This window comes from Mchenga conophoros, linkage group LG10, assembly GCF_057382185.1.
Source record: "Mchenga conophoros isolate Kocher_MC1m ecotype Shallow Benthic linkage group LG10, M_conophoros_male_GT1.1, whole genome shotgun sequence".
In the NCBI taxonomy this organism is placed as follows: domain Eukaryota; kingdom Metazoa; phylum Chordata; class Actinopteri; order Cichliformes; family Cichlidae; genus Mchenga; species Mchenga conophoros.
The window spans coordinates 10,271,216-10,289,252 of NC_140535.1; the positions used below are offsets into that span (position 1 = coordinate 10,271,216).

Consider the following 18,037-nt stretch of genomic DNA (forward strand, 5'->3'; position numbering starts at 1 on the left):
ATGGTGGGAGACAATAGAAAAGGGCAGAGCTTAATAGTCATGCGAATCAGGTGGCCTCAAAACCTCTAAAATTTCTATAGGTGAGAATGTGTTTGTCTTTGTTATCTCTATGATGAATTGGGTATTTTCCTGCTTTGTGACCTATGCATCTTCAAGTTCGAACCAACCCCCTCAATGTGTATAGCTGAATAGAAATGAGAAAGAAGAAAAAAGCATTTCAATTTCACTCACTGCGAGCACCGGCAAGAGACGCAGGCTGGTTTTGCTGCAGGTAAACGTGGATACCCTGTGGGATACTTTTTGCAGATTGTGAGCCACAAAGCACGGCTGTTTCTCCACATTGCAACAACACACCATGGTTCTTTGCAGGTATCTTGAACTCTGCATCTTTATCGAACAGGTATACACAAATGCACTTGTTTCCAAATTGTGCCAAATCATCCAAGATGATAGAGCTTTCTGCTATACATAAACAGTTGCGATATAATAGTTTTTGTAAGAAATGAGAGGGTGGTGTTGAGCACAGATGCAGTAAAATTAATAAAATGCACATTCATTTAGAGTTGAGTGCAAAATAAAGCACTGGTATTTCCGAATACAAGAATATATTTCCTTCTCTTTTTAATAATCCCAGAAAATAAGACCAAAAATATTATTTTATTTTAGCTGAACAGTTTCTAATGTCCTTGAATGTGTGGGGTGTTAGTCCTCATCTGTAAGAATAAACTGTTAGAGTGTAGCCTTAGGACCCTGAGGATATTGGACCTAGGTTGCTGCAGAGGTAGGTCTGTGATTTGTATTCACCCCATCTGATAGCGTCTCCTAGATCACAGATGGATTATTTAGGCTCTTCCTCCAGCATAGGCTCCCTCTTTTAACCCCCACCACCACCTTTTTTTATTTATTTTTTTACACAGGTCTAAAATGAACCCTCTTTTTCTTTTTCTTTCTGCTTTCATTGTGGGCTACTTGCATGCCTCAACAACACACAGTGGCAGAGACTTGGCTTCACTGGGAAAAATGAACCAGTAATACTTGAGGAATAACCTGGAGGGGTAAGTTGTAAAGTTGTACTCATTCATATTACTCATTGCTTAGTAATTTTGCTGCTGTTAGTGCAGTTTTTTGGCATAGGTGGCTTCAAAGGCAACTGAATGCTTTTTCAATTAATTTAGATTTACACGCGCAGACAGTCCACGTGCTGTAGTGCTGAAAGTTGTTCATGTAGGCAGTAATGCTATAGCGTACCTGTAAACCTTAACCTTTTTTTCATTCTTTAAATGTGTTCTGATTATTAGTAAATCATCATTGAATGATTCTACAATTTGCAATCTACTTAGTGTTCACATGTTAAATAATAGCTCAATCATAATTTTTCACCTTTGTTATTAGGTCTTAGATAATAAAATGCTAGTCTATACTGTAATCCTAGTGGATTTGAATGATGTCAGACCAAAAATAACCCATGCAAATTTTAAAAAGACATAACAGCCCTTTAAGAGAACCCCTTTGATTTCTAAAAATCCGTTGGTGGTTCTAGATGCATTTGGCTGTGAATGTGTGCAATTTAATTATCATTAGAATTCAAAAGAATAACTCATACGTTACAGCTTCTCTTAATTTGGTAGTTCTAGCTTATTTATATGCATTTTAAAAGTTGCTTTCAAATGACTTTCCCAGCCAAATTAAGGTAAACAGAATTATGATGAGCATGCTGTACTACCCACTGAAAATTAACAGTTGTCACACTGAGTGGAATTAGTGTATGTATTTCCCTTGAAATCTCTTGATCTGTGCTTGTCCTGTATCAAGTACAGTTTGCTGCAGTAGACTCGTTGCTGTAATTTATTTGTTGTTTTCTTGATAAAATCTAAATTCTTGATTACATTTTTACTGCTACGAATCCAATAAATCCACAGAAATAACCCATATTTCAATAATTATTTGTTAATAGAAGCCAAGACCATCTTGGACTATGAAAACTCTTGGTCCTGACATGCAGGGTAATTCATCCTCTGGGGTCATGCCCTTTGAGGCTGCTCCGTGGGACCATCAGTTATCTTCTTGCTGTGGTTCCTGCTCCACAGTGCCTACTCAGCTGACTGTGACTTGTTACTATGAACCCTGACGGAGCTCTAGACATATCCTCTCATACTTTTAATATCCTTTGTCTTGCTCTGATAGCTCCCTTAATGCATTATAGTGGCAGTGATGAAAGCTTGTATTTGTCTCCCTACCATCCATTTCCCCCAAAAGACACAGCAATATGTCACCAGTAACTGCCAAGCATTGATAAGAACTCCACAGAACTCCTTAGTTTTTCCCCAAGAAAACAGTAAGCCCTGTATAATGTAAAAGTATGTGATGTATGACTTTACCTGAGTGACACTAATATATGCAGGTGGGATGCGTGTTGTGTGTACATCAAATATCTGAGCCTACTCAATAGCGTGAGCCTCTTCCTTTACATACCACCCACTGTGGCCTTGATTTAGACTCCAAAATTGTCAGTGAATCATACTTCCTGGTGGTGGCCCCTGCTTTCAGTTAGCACCCTGGAGCTGTTGCACTGGAGAAGTCCTGATCAACCATCACAACCTGTGCATAGTGATTTAAATATGCTTGATGTTAAACCATGTAAAAATTACGTAGTACTTTTTAATGATATGCAGTAGAGTCCTGCAAGGTGCATTGGATATGTCTGCTTTGCATTTTGTATCCATAGTTTCTTGACAGACGTTCTATGTATCTAAGTGTCTACACTCCGCCTTTTGACACGGTACACTTGGCAGCATATTGCACTGCACGTTTCTGTCTCCATGAGGACATGGGATTAAATTTTTGGAGGTTGAAAAGATGGGAGCGTGTGTATGTGGGGAGGTGTTGAAAAGTGATTTTGTTCACGGTCCAGTGCACTCTACAGTATTCGATCTCTCTGCTCAGGTATAGGGGGAGTTCTAGTCTGCAGCATCTTATTGACAATATGTTAGATGGTGAGCCGTGATTATTTCCCAATAGGCAGAAAACGGAAGGGGACATCAGCACTTCCATCTCCTGTGGACTGCACTCTCTTCCCATTAGCTCAAAGCCTGTGCAGATGAGCCTAGTAGATACTGTCTTTCAGCAAAGGCAGCTCTGTAAGTGTTGGCTGTAAGTGGACCTGTATCCACAGCATCAAAGTGTCACACAAAGTAGAATGTAAGCTATTGAAATGCTTCTCACATACAGTAGAATTGTACTATTATGATGATTACAGATACTTTTAATCTTTACATAATGCAACTCTCTCTCTCTCCCTCTTTGCTTTTACTGTAGATTTGTTGGTGTAATTTTCTCTCCTATGGAGTTTTCAGCATATTATGCATAACCCTATATGCCTTTTCTGGTTGATTCATATTTTTCTTCCGCTGGCATATTTTAAAATTACATTTTGATTTATACATCCACTTTCTACCATTCCCCTCAGTATTCTCCAACAGATGTTGGATAAAGCTAAACAGTGCAATGTTATTATTACCACCCACATTTAATATTCAGCATACTGCAAAAATCTCCCTCGCTCATTACGTTAGCAGTAGATTTCAATATGAATGTTATTCATATTTCATATTTTATTCCTATGAAATATTATTGTTTCTGGCTCACGCTTTTTGAGACATCAGCATCTTTACTAGATTTGCAGAATACTGAGCCCATCACAGCAGGATAGTTTTGAAGTACCTACAAATATGTCTAGAACACAGTGTTTTGCAAGACTCTGTGAATAACTATTAACTGGATAAAAGAAAAAAACAAATATATAAAACTAACAGTTTGTAAAACAGTTCATTGGAACAGAGATGTTTTAAGATAGATCGTTTTTGGTTGCACGTTTAACAATTCAAGTTAAGTTGGTAGAACCATTGCAAATTAGTATCAATAATTTAGAGTTGAGCCTTAGACGCATCACATTTACAAGCTGTTGGTTAATAAATAAATCGGTGTGTTAAGCTAATTTTTACTCCATTGTGTTGCACGCGTAGGGTTAACTGATGGCACGACCATAGCTGGACTGGCCATCAGGCATACCAGGCATTTGCCCCGTGGCTCGATGGGGATTTTTCATTTTTATGGGCCGATTTTTTTCTTCTTCTTGTAACGGTATAAACAATGAAAGGTGGTGGATTTGCCAGATACTGGCATCACTCAGTTGCTTGGTGGTGGCTATGGCGGAGCTTCCACAGAGGCCAGCGGGTGGATGAGGGAAAGGGGAGGCTGGAGGAGGAGTGTCAGGTGAACTGAACTTCAGGTAAGAAGTTATGACCTGCAGTCTATCTGGGTCAGATATAAACCAACTTTAGGTGTAGTTTATTTTCGTTGTGCTGACTTTTTACAGTCAGTTACAATAACTCGTACTGCATACTAGCTAGCATGATGGAGTTTCTGTACAGCTGGGTGGGTGCTATGATGTTACTGATAATAAACTTTAGGGGTGGGGAAAAAAATCGATACTGTGTAGTATCGTGATATTTTGTTTGCTAATAATGTATCGATACAGGGACAGCAGAAATCGATATTTTGTTACAAAAAAAGTTTTTGTGGACTGGAACATGCTCTGACTTCAGAGCATGTTGATCAGCTCCTTTTTCTGAGCAAGAATCCTGACATTCCTTCACTGTCCAAATGTGTTTAACTTTTTTTATGGCAGCAATGAACATGACAGTTTACTTATTTTCATTTAAGACATGTTGTATTTTAATTAAGTTTAAAACTTTTTTATTCAATGTAAAATTATATTTTGTTTTAATTTACTTTCAAATTCTTCAGTTGCTGAAGGGGCTGCATAGTTTTCACAAATTTCATAGTTCAGAATAGCTATAATTGTACCAGATGGTAAGTTGGACTAGACTGTAATACAAACCGTTCAGTTTGTCAACAATAAAACTGACTGAAATGAGAGAAAGACTGAGTGTGAGACTTTGTTATTAGATAAAATGAATATTAATAAAGTTTACCTTTATGTACAGAATCTGAATATCGCAAAATATTTTTCAAAAATTGCAATAATATCGTATCGTGCGTTAAGTATTGTGATAATATCATATCGTGGGATGTATGGTGATTCCCACCTCTAATAAACTTTATTTTATTCATAAGGTTAGTTAGTAGAGTTGCTAACCATCCCGTAAAAAACGAATCGTCTCTTATTCAGAGAAAATATTACGAGTTTAGTATTGATTTGAAAAGGAACACAGTTTGTCCCGGACTTCAGCTAGAATGGAAAAAGACACAAAGCTGGAGTTATTCTGTCTTTACTCTGTCAGCTGCCTCTTCTTCTCTCATTCCCTCTCCCTCTGTTTCCTGTTGCTCCTTCAATCATGAAACTGATCAATGATCAGCTGATCGGCTTTTCTCTCTTGTTTGTTTATCGCCCACTTTGCGCCAGAAAGAGGAAACCAGCGGATGTCACGCTAAACAACAGCTGCACGTTTAAGCTTGATCAGCTGTTGTTAGAGTTTATTTAATATTAATTTCTAGTATCAGCTGATGTTTGCTGGAGCCATAAAGCTGCTGGTCATGATATCGGTGTGGTTATCTGGTGAGAGGGAAACATGAAGATGAAACCAGGAGATGTCCTTACTGAATCATCAGAGCTGAACAGGTGATGGAGAAACAGGTTTACCTTTTAGGTGACATGAATGAGTTGAAGGGAAGTTATCAACTGTTTCTGAGAGACAAATAACACCAGGATCCTTTTCTAAGTAGCTGACAGCTGGTAACTGTGCAGGGGCGGGTCTAGCAAAGTTTTGCCAGGGGGCCAGGTAGGGCATTAACAGGGAAAGGGGGGCACAAAGAAATACTTTTCTTTCTTATTCTCATTTAAAATCTCTTGCCTTTAATAAATAGTTATCTGAATCTTACAACCAAGATGTAAAATGTATAGAAATCATGCATATACCAACAAGACAGTGTTCATCACTGTCATCACCACAGCGTTTGTTTTCATTCAAAGGCTTTATGGCTTTTCCTATAGTACCTGGTGGGCCGGTCTCTAGTCAAAATGCCCAGGCCGATTTTTTGTGAATTAATCTGAGAGGGTGCATTAAAAAATAAATGGCCAGGCCAGCGGTGCACATTGGAAATTAGCTCGCATAGACACATTAGTTGTGCCACTTCTCAATGACGGTGGCATCTTAGCTAACAACCCCAACTACCAGATTCAACTTGTAATTGGCTAAAAATCACTTAGCCTACCGGTGAGAGGGACGTTGCTAGCTGTCAGTTTTTTCAAGCGATGTTGAAATTTCTACATTCCGACATTTCAAACGCTTCAGGAGCTCTCCGCTCAGCGCAGCATCAGCACTGCGGAAATACACGGATACATCCATAGGCTCAAGACAGAATTCACAATGCTTTTTCTGGACTTTCTGCCGTATGGACCAATGTTTTCTTTTCTGATCAAACCAGAAAGCTTTAATGAGCAGCTGGATTTGTCTCGCATTAACTGGCTGAGTTAATGCCAGTTAATGCGACATCGAAATGCAGCTGATTAAAATGAAAACCTCGACTCTGTGGGGGTCAAAGTTTGCAGAACTACGAACACAGCTGGAATCCTTAGCTGTGCGTGTTCGTGGAGCTTGTATTTTCACCTGCTGGACATCACTACCTGACAAGTTTAACTGTCTTCAGAACATTGCAGAGGCCTTATTGACAGTATTTGACTCTACATATCTGTGTGAGCAGATTTTCTCTCACACGAAGAGTGTCCTCAGGTAGTCGTCTGAATGCTGGACACTCAGAGACCATGTAACATGTGTATCTCTGTATTAACAAACATGCCATATTGGCTCAGTTCATTTTTCTTATCACTGTTGTGAGGAGACCATAAATAGCATTTGCATTTTCTGTTGTATAGTTCATTTGCTGTTATGGAGTTCTTGTTATTGATAAAAAGTGTCTTTTTTATTTCAAAATAGCTGATAACTATTTGCTGATAGCTGCCAACATCTGTGAACAAATATAATTCTATAAAGTTGTTCTATATAGTGTGTAACTGTTAATATAGAGTGTTATTAAATTTATTGTTAATGCAGTCATATGGCACACTGACCTCTTAGGAAATTTTAGATGGCACTCATCATCAGAAAGGTTAGCCTACCCCTGCTCTAAGGTATCACCAACTGCTGTTGAAATATTTAAAAAATACAGATGTCAGCTGCTTGAGGATGCTGCGGTTTAAATATCCATCCATCCATCCATCCATCCATCCATCCATCCATCCTCCCTCTTTCCTCGGGCTGCACCTGAAATGCCGGCTAAGCTAAGCTACTGTTCATCTGCAGAAAAGATACCTGGCGGCCCACCTGATCTTTTTTCTGAGCTTAAAAAAATGTCACCCTCATTGTGGAATCAGAAGAAAAGAAAGTTATAAACAAAGTAATCTGAATTCATGCTCTATATCTCTACAAACCTTCTAACAGAAGAATTGTAAAATCAGTCATTGAGATATTTTAGTCCGGTGTGATTAATTCACACACCTTTATACATTCCAACTGTCATATCTACAAGTTGACTGGTATAGAAGCACAATCAATTATTTAAGTAAGCAATTATTAACAGTCTTCAAATAGTACAGCTTGATTAGATTTTCTTGGTTCTAAAAAAATGAGTTCAATTTTAGATATCTAAATTAAACAAATCTAATTTTTAAAAGTGCAGTCATGAATCTCATGAAACACTCACACTTTGTCAAATGACACAAAAATACCTGGAACCTTAAGCTAGGACAGTGCCGTAAATATCCCCCTTTACACGCCAAAACCCATATCTTTTCATTGCTATGTGCACAGAATATTCATGCTTCATTCAAGTTTTTGGCACATTCACAGTGCTGGCTGTTGGTGCGTAATTCTCAGAACAATTAAAGTGGTGCATGGAGTTGATGGCCACAGGGTGCCAAGACATCCCAGGAATCTGGCTGTCCATCAGACAGCTAGGAAGAGTTGCAGTGCTGTTTGTACCACAGATGGCTGATCAGTAGAACTGATTTCTTTTCTTTTTTTCCTTGCCTGGAGCATTCATTGTGTCTCATCACCACACTCACTTGAGAGTAATGGTTTGTTTCATTTCACTTTGTGTGTGAAAAATGTGTATTTGCAGCATTAGGATGGGCTATGCAGCAGGTAAACGTGAGCATATTTCAATGGTGTTTGACTTGGAATATGTATGAGCGCATGAAATTTTGATGGAGCACTTCAGCACAAAGCGTACTCCTACTCAGTTTTCCACAAAACAGACAGAGAGCGTCTTTAAGATTTAGAGGCTCGCTTGTGTGTTGGGGTTTGAAAGGAAATTCAGCACAGACACCACAGCAATCTGCATTCACTTGTTAAGGTTGGACTGGATTAGACTGAAGCAGGCAGACCCAACATTTGTCTGTATTCTGGATGCATTTCAGAGCAAAGTCCATCTGTCTGCCTCTTTTTCTTTATTGTAGAACTTTTACACAGAGACACGCCTGCACAAACTAGCCAGCAGGATAGATGATGGAGAAGGAATGATTTCACTTTGGAACTGTAATAAGAATATCTGTGGTAACAATTTCCTACATTTTTTGGGAGTTTAAAATGGTTTAAAATAGCAATAAAGCACACAAGGAACTACATGTACAGTATATTGAGCCATTTATTTCTAAAGGATGTTCCAAATTTGAAATCTGCTAACACTCTTTTCCCCCATCTTTTTGTCCAAGCTTCTTTTTCGAGGTCTTCCCGAAGACCCACTTTGCCTTTTGGGACTATGCTGGTTATTCAAATATTCATTCTCATTGGCCTGCTTTGTATGAACAACCTGCAGCAGGGCTGTGGCATGGACTTTTTATCAGGTGAGAATCTCATACGTGGGTGTGAGAACGATGAAGAGTAATATATTAGGACGCACTATTGTGATTTACTAACTTGAACTTCTCCTGTAGGTGCATTTATGTTGTCCTGGATGAAAACATGAAAACAAAGATCACTTGCATCTGTTCTTGTCTTTTTCAGTGAAATGCACACCCTGCCTTACTGTACAATACGCATTGCTGCTCTGTGTATGCAAACTTTCATTGTAATCGAGCTCACTGATTATAATTATATACGCTTTGAGCTGTCTTTGAGTGAGATTATCTTCTACCAGTTATTATGTAAAATAGATTGGAATTTGTAATTTTGCTTGATGTTCTGTTCTTTTATTTCAGTTTCAAATGACTAAATCTCCTTATCAGATATGTAAACCTTTAGCTTTACTTATATATTGGCGTTTGTGGGCATCATTTAAAAAACTTAAATACTTAAGGACCGAAACTATAAAAGCCCAAACATTATACCTCTGTTCCATTTTCTTGCACCCAGCTCTGCTGTATTGATTAGGCAGTGGCGCCCTCTAGTGGTAGAGTTTTAGAAAATATCTGAAGCTATACAGCATATCACACCCATACCACTCACCATTAATTTCCCCCAAGATTGGGACGATCTTGGGGGAAATTAATGAAAACCTTGAGGTTGATCTATGTGAGCATATGCATATGAATAGAATGACTGCTCACAGTATTGCAAACACACAGAAATGTACCTAAAACATTTTGAGAAATGTTTCATTCTCAGTTTAAGGTCATAATACATATATATGAATGTCAGTAAGCTATACAAAAGTTTTACTGCATACCAAGCTAAATTTTTTATATCATAATTGATGTTGCATTAGATTTAGTTTCGGCTTACACATAAAAGATCACATTCCTCTTGTGACTAAGTCATTAGGAAAACTTGTACACTCCTTTCTGCTACTGCAGGATTAAATTTGAATACACTTCACAGGGTTGGCATTTATAAAAATGTGCTTCCAAAGCAAAATGTATTTATCTACTGGGAAACATCTTTTTAACTTCATCTATTTATTCACTTCAACCAGCCCAGTCATCATTTCAAGTCCTTTTCTAAAATGTCAACTGAAGTTCATAAAACTTCTTTGTTAAAAATGCTTCTTTCTTTTGGGTACTGAGAGATGATTTACATTTATTTGTTCATTTTTTTTTAAAAAAAAACCTATCTTACGGTGTTCACAATCATTCTGCAACAATTTTCAGTGTAGTTTACTGTTTGTGGATACATTTAGGCCATGAAGATATAGATTACATATATTATGTAGGTCAAAAAATACTGTATTTTTTTTACACTTGCTGTTGTTTTTCCATGCAAACAAATATAGACAAACACAGAGGAAACCATGAGGTCATCACCCAGTCGCCCGCATCTGAACAGGAAGTCGAACAAGGCAACAACCAGGGGTATAAAGGTATGATCCACTCATCAGTCTTGTGTAAAGCATCGTGTCGTTGTGACTACAATGTGCAGAATGCTGGAATTAATTTGGTTTTATGCTTGCATGTTCCTAGTTTGCATTTACTTTTCATTGCATTCTCTATTGCCAGTAGTTGTTCAACTAATCCTGTTGCTTTTGCTTTGGTTTTATCTTGCAAAATAGCTTCAAAGAAGCATCTGAAATAAGCTTCAACAAAGCTGCCGGTGAAGTGTTGCCCCAGGATGTGCTGATTCTGTATTTGTCCTTTGAAAGACACAATTTTGATCCCATTTCCCAGGAAGAATACCACATTTCCTTTTGCTGACAAAGACTCTAATACCATTTAATGCCAGTTCAGCAGCTGTCGACCGCAAGTCCTGTGTCCAAAGCCAACACAGTTCAATCCTCTATCCCTTTGCTCTGACATTTTATGGTGAGGGCTTTGACATGGGGGTATATTGTGGTGGAACAAAGCTAAACATTTAAGTGTTCTTCTGTCTCTGTGGTTTCTGAAGATGAAAAAATCGCCCTCAATAAACTGATTTATATGCTGAGCACTCTTCCTAGCCTCTGAAGCAAAGTTAAGTCAAACACAAACAGAAAATGACATGCCATAATAATTATGTGAGTGTGTTTTTCTAATCCATAATGGGCACCATGAAGATGTTTTCTTTTTCTATTATGAAATCAAAAGTGGAGTTCCATTGTTAGTTTATGTGGCACTAATGGGTGAAAGTGGAATTCTTGATCCCTTTCTCACATCTAAAATCTTAGTAGACCAGCAAGGAAAGAAAAAATACTGTGAGATGGCGCAAAGTTGAAAAGATATCCAAGTCTTAATGAATGATGAGACCATCCGGGCAGCTGCCAGTTTGGAGGAAGACCGAGAAAAACAGAAGGCATGGCTGTTGCATCAGCTTTTCTGACTGTGTTGTTAAATGTGAAGGCAAGGGCTGCTTCTCATTTTGCCTCAGTACTTTGCATGACCCTGAGCAACTGTAGTGAAAGGCATTTGACAACTATGATGCAAACAAGACATGAAAAAGCCAATGAACTGTCAGATGAGGAGCAAAGAGCGGTGAATCAGCATGGAAATTACAGCTAGTAATGGGTAAAATATGTGAAAAGGAGCTGCTAATGGCAGTGATTTGTCACATGCACAACTGGTATGAGCAAAAAATATCATGAAAGATCTTTTTTGTGTGTGTGTAACAGCTTTTAAAACCTGTCTGCATCTTTAGTGGATAAAAACAGTTGATAGTGCTTAACAGACGATCGAGGCCAAGTTTATTGCTCTGTTGAGATTCCAAATTATTTATTTTTTTGTAAATATATTTTTTTGGGAGGGGGAAGAGGGGCGATTTGGCTTTGTGCTTACTGGAGATATTTTCTCCCTTGGATGAGAACCAACTGGATATCCACTCTGGGGTGAAATAAATAAATAAAATTAGGTCTCAGTACTTGGCACGCTCTCCTTGAATTCCTTGCCATTAAATGCGCTGTGTTGTCGTGAAGACGTGCACGTCTTTGTGTTCATTTTTTTTTTCATTTTACACCATCTGTTCCTGGAAATATTGGTGCTTTGGGTTGTGAAATACACAACAGAATTCACAAACTCTGCATTTAGCGGCGCATACTTCACCTGGCATTATGTAGAGGCCATGCATGCATAAAACAAAAGAGGCATGGGTGAACCTCTGTTTATCTTCTTTTTGTTGTTCTTTAGCTCTACTGTGATTCCAGCCAGTATATTCATATTAATGCAGTAAATTGAGACTAATGATGAAGTTATTACATCACCAAACGATATGTCTTGCAATACAATCACAGGCCTGCTCTTCCTTATAGTCTCAGCCAACTGGGCTGCCAGAGAGTCATATTGCAGGGATGATATTTACGTGCAAGTAATGAAAGAAATGTAGGCAAACAGAGACCCCCTTTGGGAAAATAAGAAGGAAAATGCAATATGTGCAGTAAATAATTAAAAGTGAATAATGGAGGAAACCACTGTCCAATTATTTTTTTTAATATCACTGTGTTGTTAAAATTATTTTTAACACTATAAATGGTTTAGAAAGGTAGAAAATGCATAAAGGCGGCAGAGAATCAGAGGTGTTTACAATGAAAGCCATTGAGTGCGTGTTTTATGAAGCCAGACGAGAGCTCATAGTGAGACTGTAATTTCCCATATTTTACTGGTTGTTTACCAGCTGTGATGTCTTGGCATGGAAAGCTGAATGCATTCGACAGAGCCATCAGAGGTCCACAATGGGCAATTACAGGATTTGAGGCATGAGGGCAGGGACGGCTGAGTAAGTAAACTTTGTTCAGTCTAAATGTGACTTAAAAGAGCAGAAGCTACTGAAGATTACCACTTCTGTGGCATGAGAGGGTGGTCACATTTGCCCTAAATGCATAATTACTGTTTACTCCTTTTTTGTTACTAATTTCAGTCAGATATGTGGAGGAATTTTTTAAATGCATGCTTTTTTATTGCAAAAATTGAGGGGTACCTATTGTGCTCATTTCCAAATTTATTATATTTCAGTTTTTTTCTACTCTGCTAGAGTGGCTTTGCATGATTCACGGTTCAAAATAATACTTATTTATTTTTTAAAATCTGTCTGAAACAAACCATTTTAGCTCCTTTTAAGCTATCTTTCTTAGATTTGAACTGCGGGTGGGTGGAGCGTGTGTGCATACAGAAAAATAAACATATAAGGTATTGCTGTGCCATACTCCAAATTTTGGTATCAATCCAATGCAAGTAATTACAGGGCTAATATTGCCACTACCACTATCAATACCAATACTTTTACCCATCTATAAAAGCAGCATATGTAGGAGAGAGAGCAAAGAGATTAATGGGATGTCTCATCATTAATTTGCAAATTCTGAACACATTTTAATGACTAGTGACTTAGTACAGCAAAACACACCATTCAAGTTTTTATATTTTTGAAATTGTTCTTTATTTGCGAGCTGAATTATAAAGGCGCATGTCTCTAAATGACTTTGGCTATCAATAAATTAGATATGACAGTCAACACAGAAAGGTTCATACACACACACACACACACACACACGAACACACACACACACACACACACACATTTAACATACTGAACTTAGAAGACAAAAACAAAGTATTAATCCTGTCGCATTAGTAATGATCCGGGGTGACAGAGTCAGAATTCAACGTTAACATTTAATATCACTACTTCTGTACTTCTAAATTTCTAAAGGAGAAGCGAAATTTCTCAGGAGCGATCCTTCCCATGGACTGTGCTGCGCTCTTGCAGCCAGCAGAGGGAGCCCGGACCTGCTCAGACAACAAATACATTTCTTTGGTTCACTAGGTTAGAGAATTAGACCAACTGCCAAGTTTATAGTTTTCTTTATCGATAGAAAGTATTTATTTAATCGGATTATAACTGAGGATGTCCAGTTATTACTTCAACGTGACATTAGGACACAATCCACGAGATATTACATTTCTAACGCACTTTAAAATATCATCTAATTTCACAGGAGTATGAGTGGGGGTCACAGGGTGCGAGCTGGATCGATTTTTTCAATTTCCCTGAAAAGCACAGTGACGCTTCAGCCTCACAGATGAAGGCACACTTTACCAGCTCATTAAGATTGTAGCACTTCTTTGTGTGTTGCCCGAGCCTGTCCCTTTTGGATATAATAAGAACACAGTGCACGTCTCTCTCCTTGATGGTGGGATAAAAATAGTATAAATCATTCATCAAGGTCATTTGTTCACTTCAGCAGTAGTCACACTTTAAAATATCGAGTGTAGTTTAGATGGGGGAAATCTGCATGTGACTAAAAGCACTTCTTAAAATATTGGGTAATGATGGGCACCTGACAAAGGGTTTAGTTGGAGTTTACTATAGTCCTCTGCAGGCTGCCGCCGTTCATTAAACAGGACTGATGTTGCTGGAGTTGCCTGATGTGTTACATGATCTTGTGACACTTTGCTATTTAATTTCTTAAACTGGATATACCGTGTTCCGATGGTTTTATGACATATATTAGACTTCTTCAGCCTCATCTTTAAAAAAGTTGAGCACGATGCAAAGCCAACTGGAGCCTTTTTGCTGTCAGTGTATCCGTATGCGGTTAAATGGTGCCTGATTCGCAGGAATCTCCTCTGCACAACAGAAAAGCCTGTGACTGGGTAGGCAAGTCAGACCAGCTCTGAGCGCAGAGACGCACGGCGCCTCATCCAACCAGCGTCAGTCCCACTAAATCGGGCTAACACTACACATTTTTAAACCATTAAAGTGACTGCAAGTGGACGTTTCGGATCTTTTTTCTTCTTCTTCTTCTCGATCCTTTCTCTTCATTCAGCTGCGGAAATCTTCTTTCGAAGTCGGACAAATCTGATCCCAGATGAATTCCGTGAAGTTAGCGGCATTTGGAAGTGAGGAGCTGGGTAGTGGGAGTGGAGAAAATCCAAGTGGTGTTGAGTGGATTAGGGCTACTTGTCGGATAACCCGTAAGGATGTCTCCGACTGATTCGAACTTTGATTCAAACACAAACTCAGTGTCCGAGGAGCAGTTGTGAACATTACTGTCTGTATTACCGCGGAGCTCAGGAACTCTCCCTCCACCCCGATCCCCCCTCTGTCTTCGGCTCTGCTGTAGAACTTCCTAAATTAGATGAAATAGACAAGAAAACGCATTCTCACTGGATTAACACCGTTTCCAGCTGCTCTTAGAGATGCCTGCTTATCTCACAGGAGTTTACCTTCTGCTGGTATTTCTAAACATTTCTTCAGGTATGAGTTGCTTATTGCCTAAACATTTTTCCCCTCTCAGCCTGTGTTCTAGTGATGGAAAGTTTCCAAATAATACCCGATGGGCACGTGCATATGCAAAAATGTAGCGATGGTGAAACAGAAAGTGAAGGGAAAGAAGATGATGGATTTTCTCAGTTGTATCTGTAACAGCAGCCCGCAGGTATTTGGGTCACCTTTGCTCTCTGCAGACTGCAGTACCAGTGTGTGGCCCCTGACCCATGCTGCGTGCTGACTGGAGTAGCTGGAGGTGACCCTGCTGTCCAGTGAAATACTTTTTATAAACCACTTATTATAATTCATTGGAGCTCACAGCTGAATGCATGGGCTGCTGTTAAGTTTATGTGAGAACTCTCAGTTTTGCAATAGCATGAGATCATTTGCATGACTAAGTGCAGGAGGAGTTAGCTGGATGTGGTAGGTTGTCGCCTTTTTAAATTCATTATATAGGGGTGTACTTAAGAACAGAGGCTCTGCAAAATATCCTCTCATGTTCAGGCACTGCAAGTTGGGAAATCAGCCACCAGCCATCTTTAAACATCATTCTCACTGGGAGAAATCTGAGACAAAGACTGAAAAAAGAGAAAAGCTTTTGGATTACCAGTATGCACATTGATTATTACCCACAGAGTTTTATTTTTGTCTATGGAATGGCCAAGGTTAACCTTGAGCAGTGAAGTCACAGGTGGAGGTTGGGGGTGCATAACCTGAAAGAAAGGTTTTATTGGAGTGTTTTGTGCAATTTATTGTGATGTATTGGCTCATGTTGAATAACCCACAATGACCATTTGAAAGCACGCGTTTCCAAATGTTTGCAAATGTAGCCTTAATATGTGTGCATGCGTATTTCTGAATGCACTTTAGACTCAAAACACATGAAATGACATTTGTTTCATTTACTATTTATATATTTATTTATTTATTCGTTTAAAGAAACCCTGATACTCTGTGCTGGCGCCAGACTCGTTCACTCTGTAAAGCAGAGGCAGCTGTCAGTAACATTAACAGTGGCCACAAGCTGCAAAGGAACTGCTGTGTTTTCAGCACTAGAGCTTTCGTAAGTGTCTGACACTGAGTGATGGTTTTATCTGATGCAGAACTTCCTTTCCTTGACAGCACACAAGGTGATTCTTCCAAAGGCTACAGCAGCTCAAATAACTTCAGAAAAGACGTGTGGCTTAAACACAACCTTATTTTTGGATCACATTCTTTAAAATAAACATAGTTGTATTTACTTCACACTTTCCAAACCGCTGAATATGTCCTAAATGGTCTTCCAGGCCACTTTCATGAACGCAAAAACAGTAACGTGGCTATAATGCAGCTTTTAACCTGCTCTTTTCTTAAATTTCAGTGGTCAGTCAAAAAAAGGGGGAAACACGCTAAAGCTTGCCCATCCTCTTCACCAAGAGCACTAAAATGTGCGTGACACCAATTTTCCAGTACGTTGTCTGTAAATTTGCACACTGACAAATTTGGTAACCGCATAATTCCAAGAGTTTTCAGGGAGATTTGAGAAGTACGGCTCACTCATCTAGTTTAAAAAAAAAATGTCTCTGAACTATAATCATCTATAGCCATAGGCACCTACTCAATGCTATTTTTTGTCAGGATACAAGAAGCAAACTGGCAAGAGGAAGTTTAAAGTGAACATAATAACTTCTGTGTGGTTAATGTGAACAGAAATTAACCCCTTAGTAGAAGGCCAAGTACTAATAACAGTATTTAACAGTATTTACTTCATTCTCTTTTGACTAATGCAGTGGACATTTTTTATTACAAATGGTCACCAAGTGAGTTGGAAGAAGCTACTAGGTGCAGAGTACATGCAATACCACAGTTTGAACCCACGAGAGAATGCTCTTATGATTGATTATAGAGAGTTTATACCGGAGATAGCTGCCATTTCTCTTGCAAATGGTCCAAATTGCAATCAGAACGATTACATCGTTTTCCCATTTCTAATGTGTTTAATATAAACACACCTAAATATGGCAAATATCCAGCTCTTCAAGCTGGATGTTTGGTGACTTGATCATACACAGAAACCTTCAGCTATTGGTGTCATTTTAAGTAATAAATCAGGTAATAAGGATGATGTTCAATAATCTAAATGACGCACAAAAAAGCACGTGCTCTTGTCGAGATGGCCTTTTCCTTTTCTTCCCATGTGCACATCTTAATTATGCGTCCCCAGAGCGTTGTTGTCTCACCATTCTACCTGCTTTGTTTAAAGGTCTGCAAAGACTGCATAAAAAGGTACTTCAGGAAAATATAAGATCGGCCCATTCTGTTGTTCTTCATTAAGATGACTGTTTTACAGCTGCGCTTTCAAACTAAGTCGAGGATCATTATAAAAACACTGCCAGCTTAACTGTCACTAGGATCATTACTTTAGCCTTTAGCAATAAGTATCCAAATCCTCTGAGGTGACATCTTACCTTTATAAACCTTCTCATCCATGCACTATCAGTGGATTAGCTTACTGATAGCAAAACCATATTCTCAGTCAGTATGATTGTTAAGTACAAGAGGGACTCAGAGACCAGCAGGACACAGCCCAATTTTATCATCGCTGTGAACAGCAACCCCGCAGAGGGTAGTTTAGCTGAAACATCTGGCCTACCTCCTGGAGCTTGCTGTACGCAGGTCACAGATCACACATACTTATCATTTTGTTTCGTGTCCTGTATGCTATAGGTTGACTTTTGTGGCTGGACAAAACGTCCAGCACCTGTTACTCAGAGCTAGACTTCAAACAATAATGGTTTGACTGGGGGAAGCTGACACTAAGCTAACAAGACTCCCTACAGTCATTGTGATGGTGACAGTGATGAGATGACTTCCACTACTAATGAGGATTTCTTTGCTATGGATGATAGGGCTGATAGGATATCTTTGTATGC

At 38.8% G+C, this 18,037-nt stretch overlaps 1 protein-coding gene across 3 annotated transcripts in view; it reads left to right on the forward strand.

The window, feature by feature from the left end:
- LOC146565380 (roundabout homolog 1-like) overlaps positions 1-18,037 on the forward strand; it is a 144,279-nt gene that overhangs the window by 48,628 nt on the left and 77,614 nt on the right. For 2 of the 3 annotated variants that reach the window (XM_085288506.1, XM_085288507.1), the window contains exon 1: positions 14,553-15,113. In XM_085288506.1, the coding sequence (XP_085144632.1) occupies positions 15,056-15,113 (58 nt within the window). In that variant the 5' untranslated portion in view covers positions 14,553-15,055. Of the gene's footprint in view, positions 1-992; positions 1,056-8,731; positions 8,864-10,227; positions 10,315-14,552; positions 15,114-18,037 lie in introns of those variants that run through there. The other variant, XM_085288505.1, reaches the window with a different exon arrangement.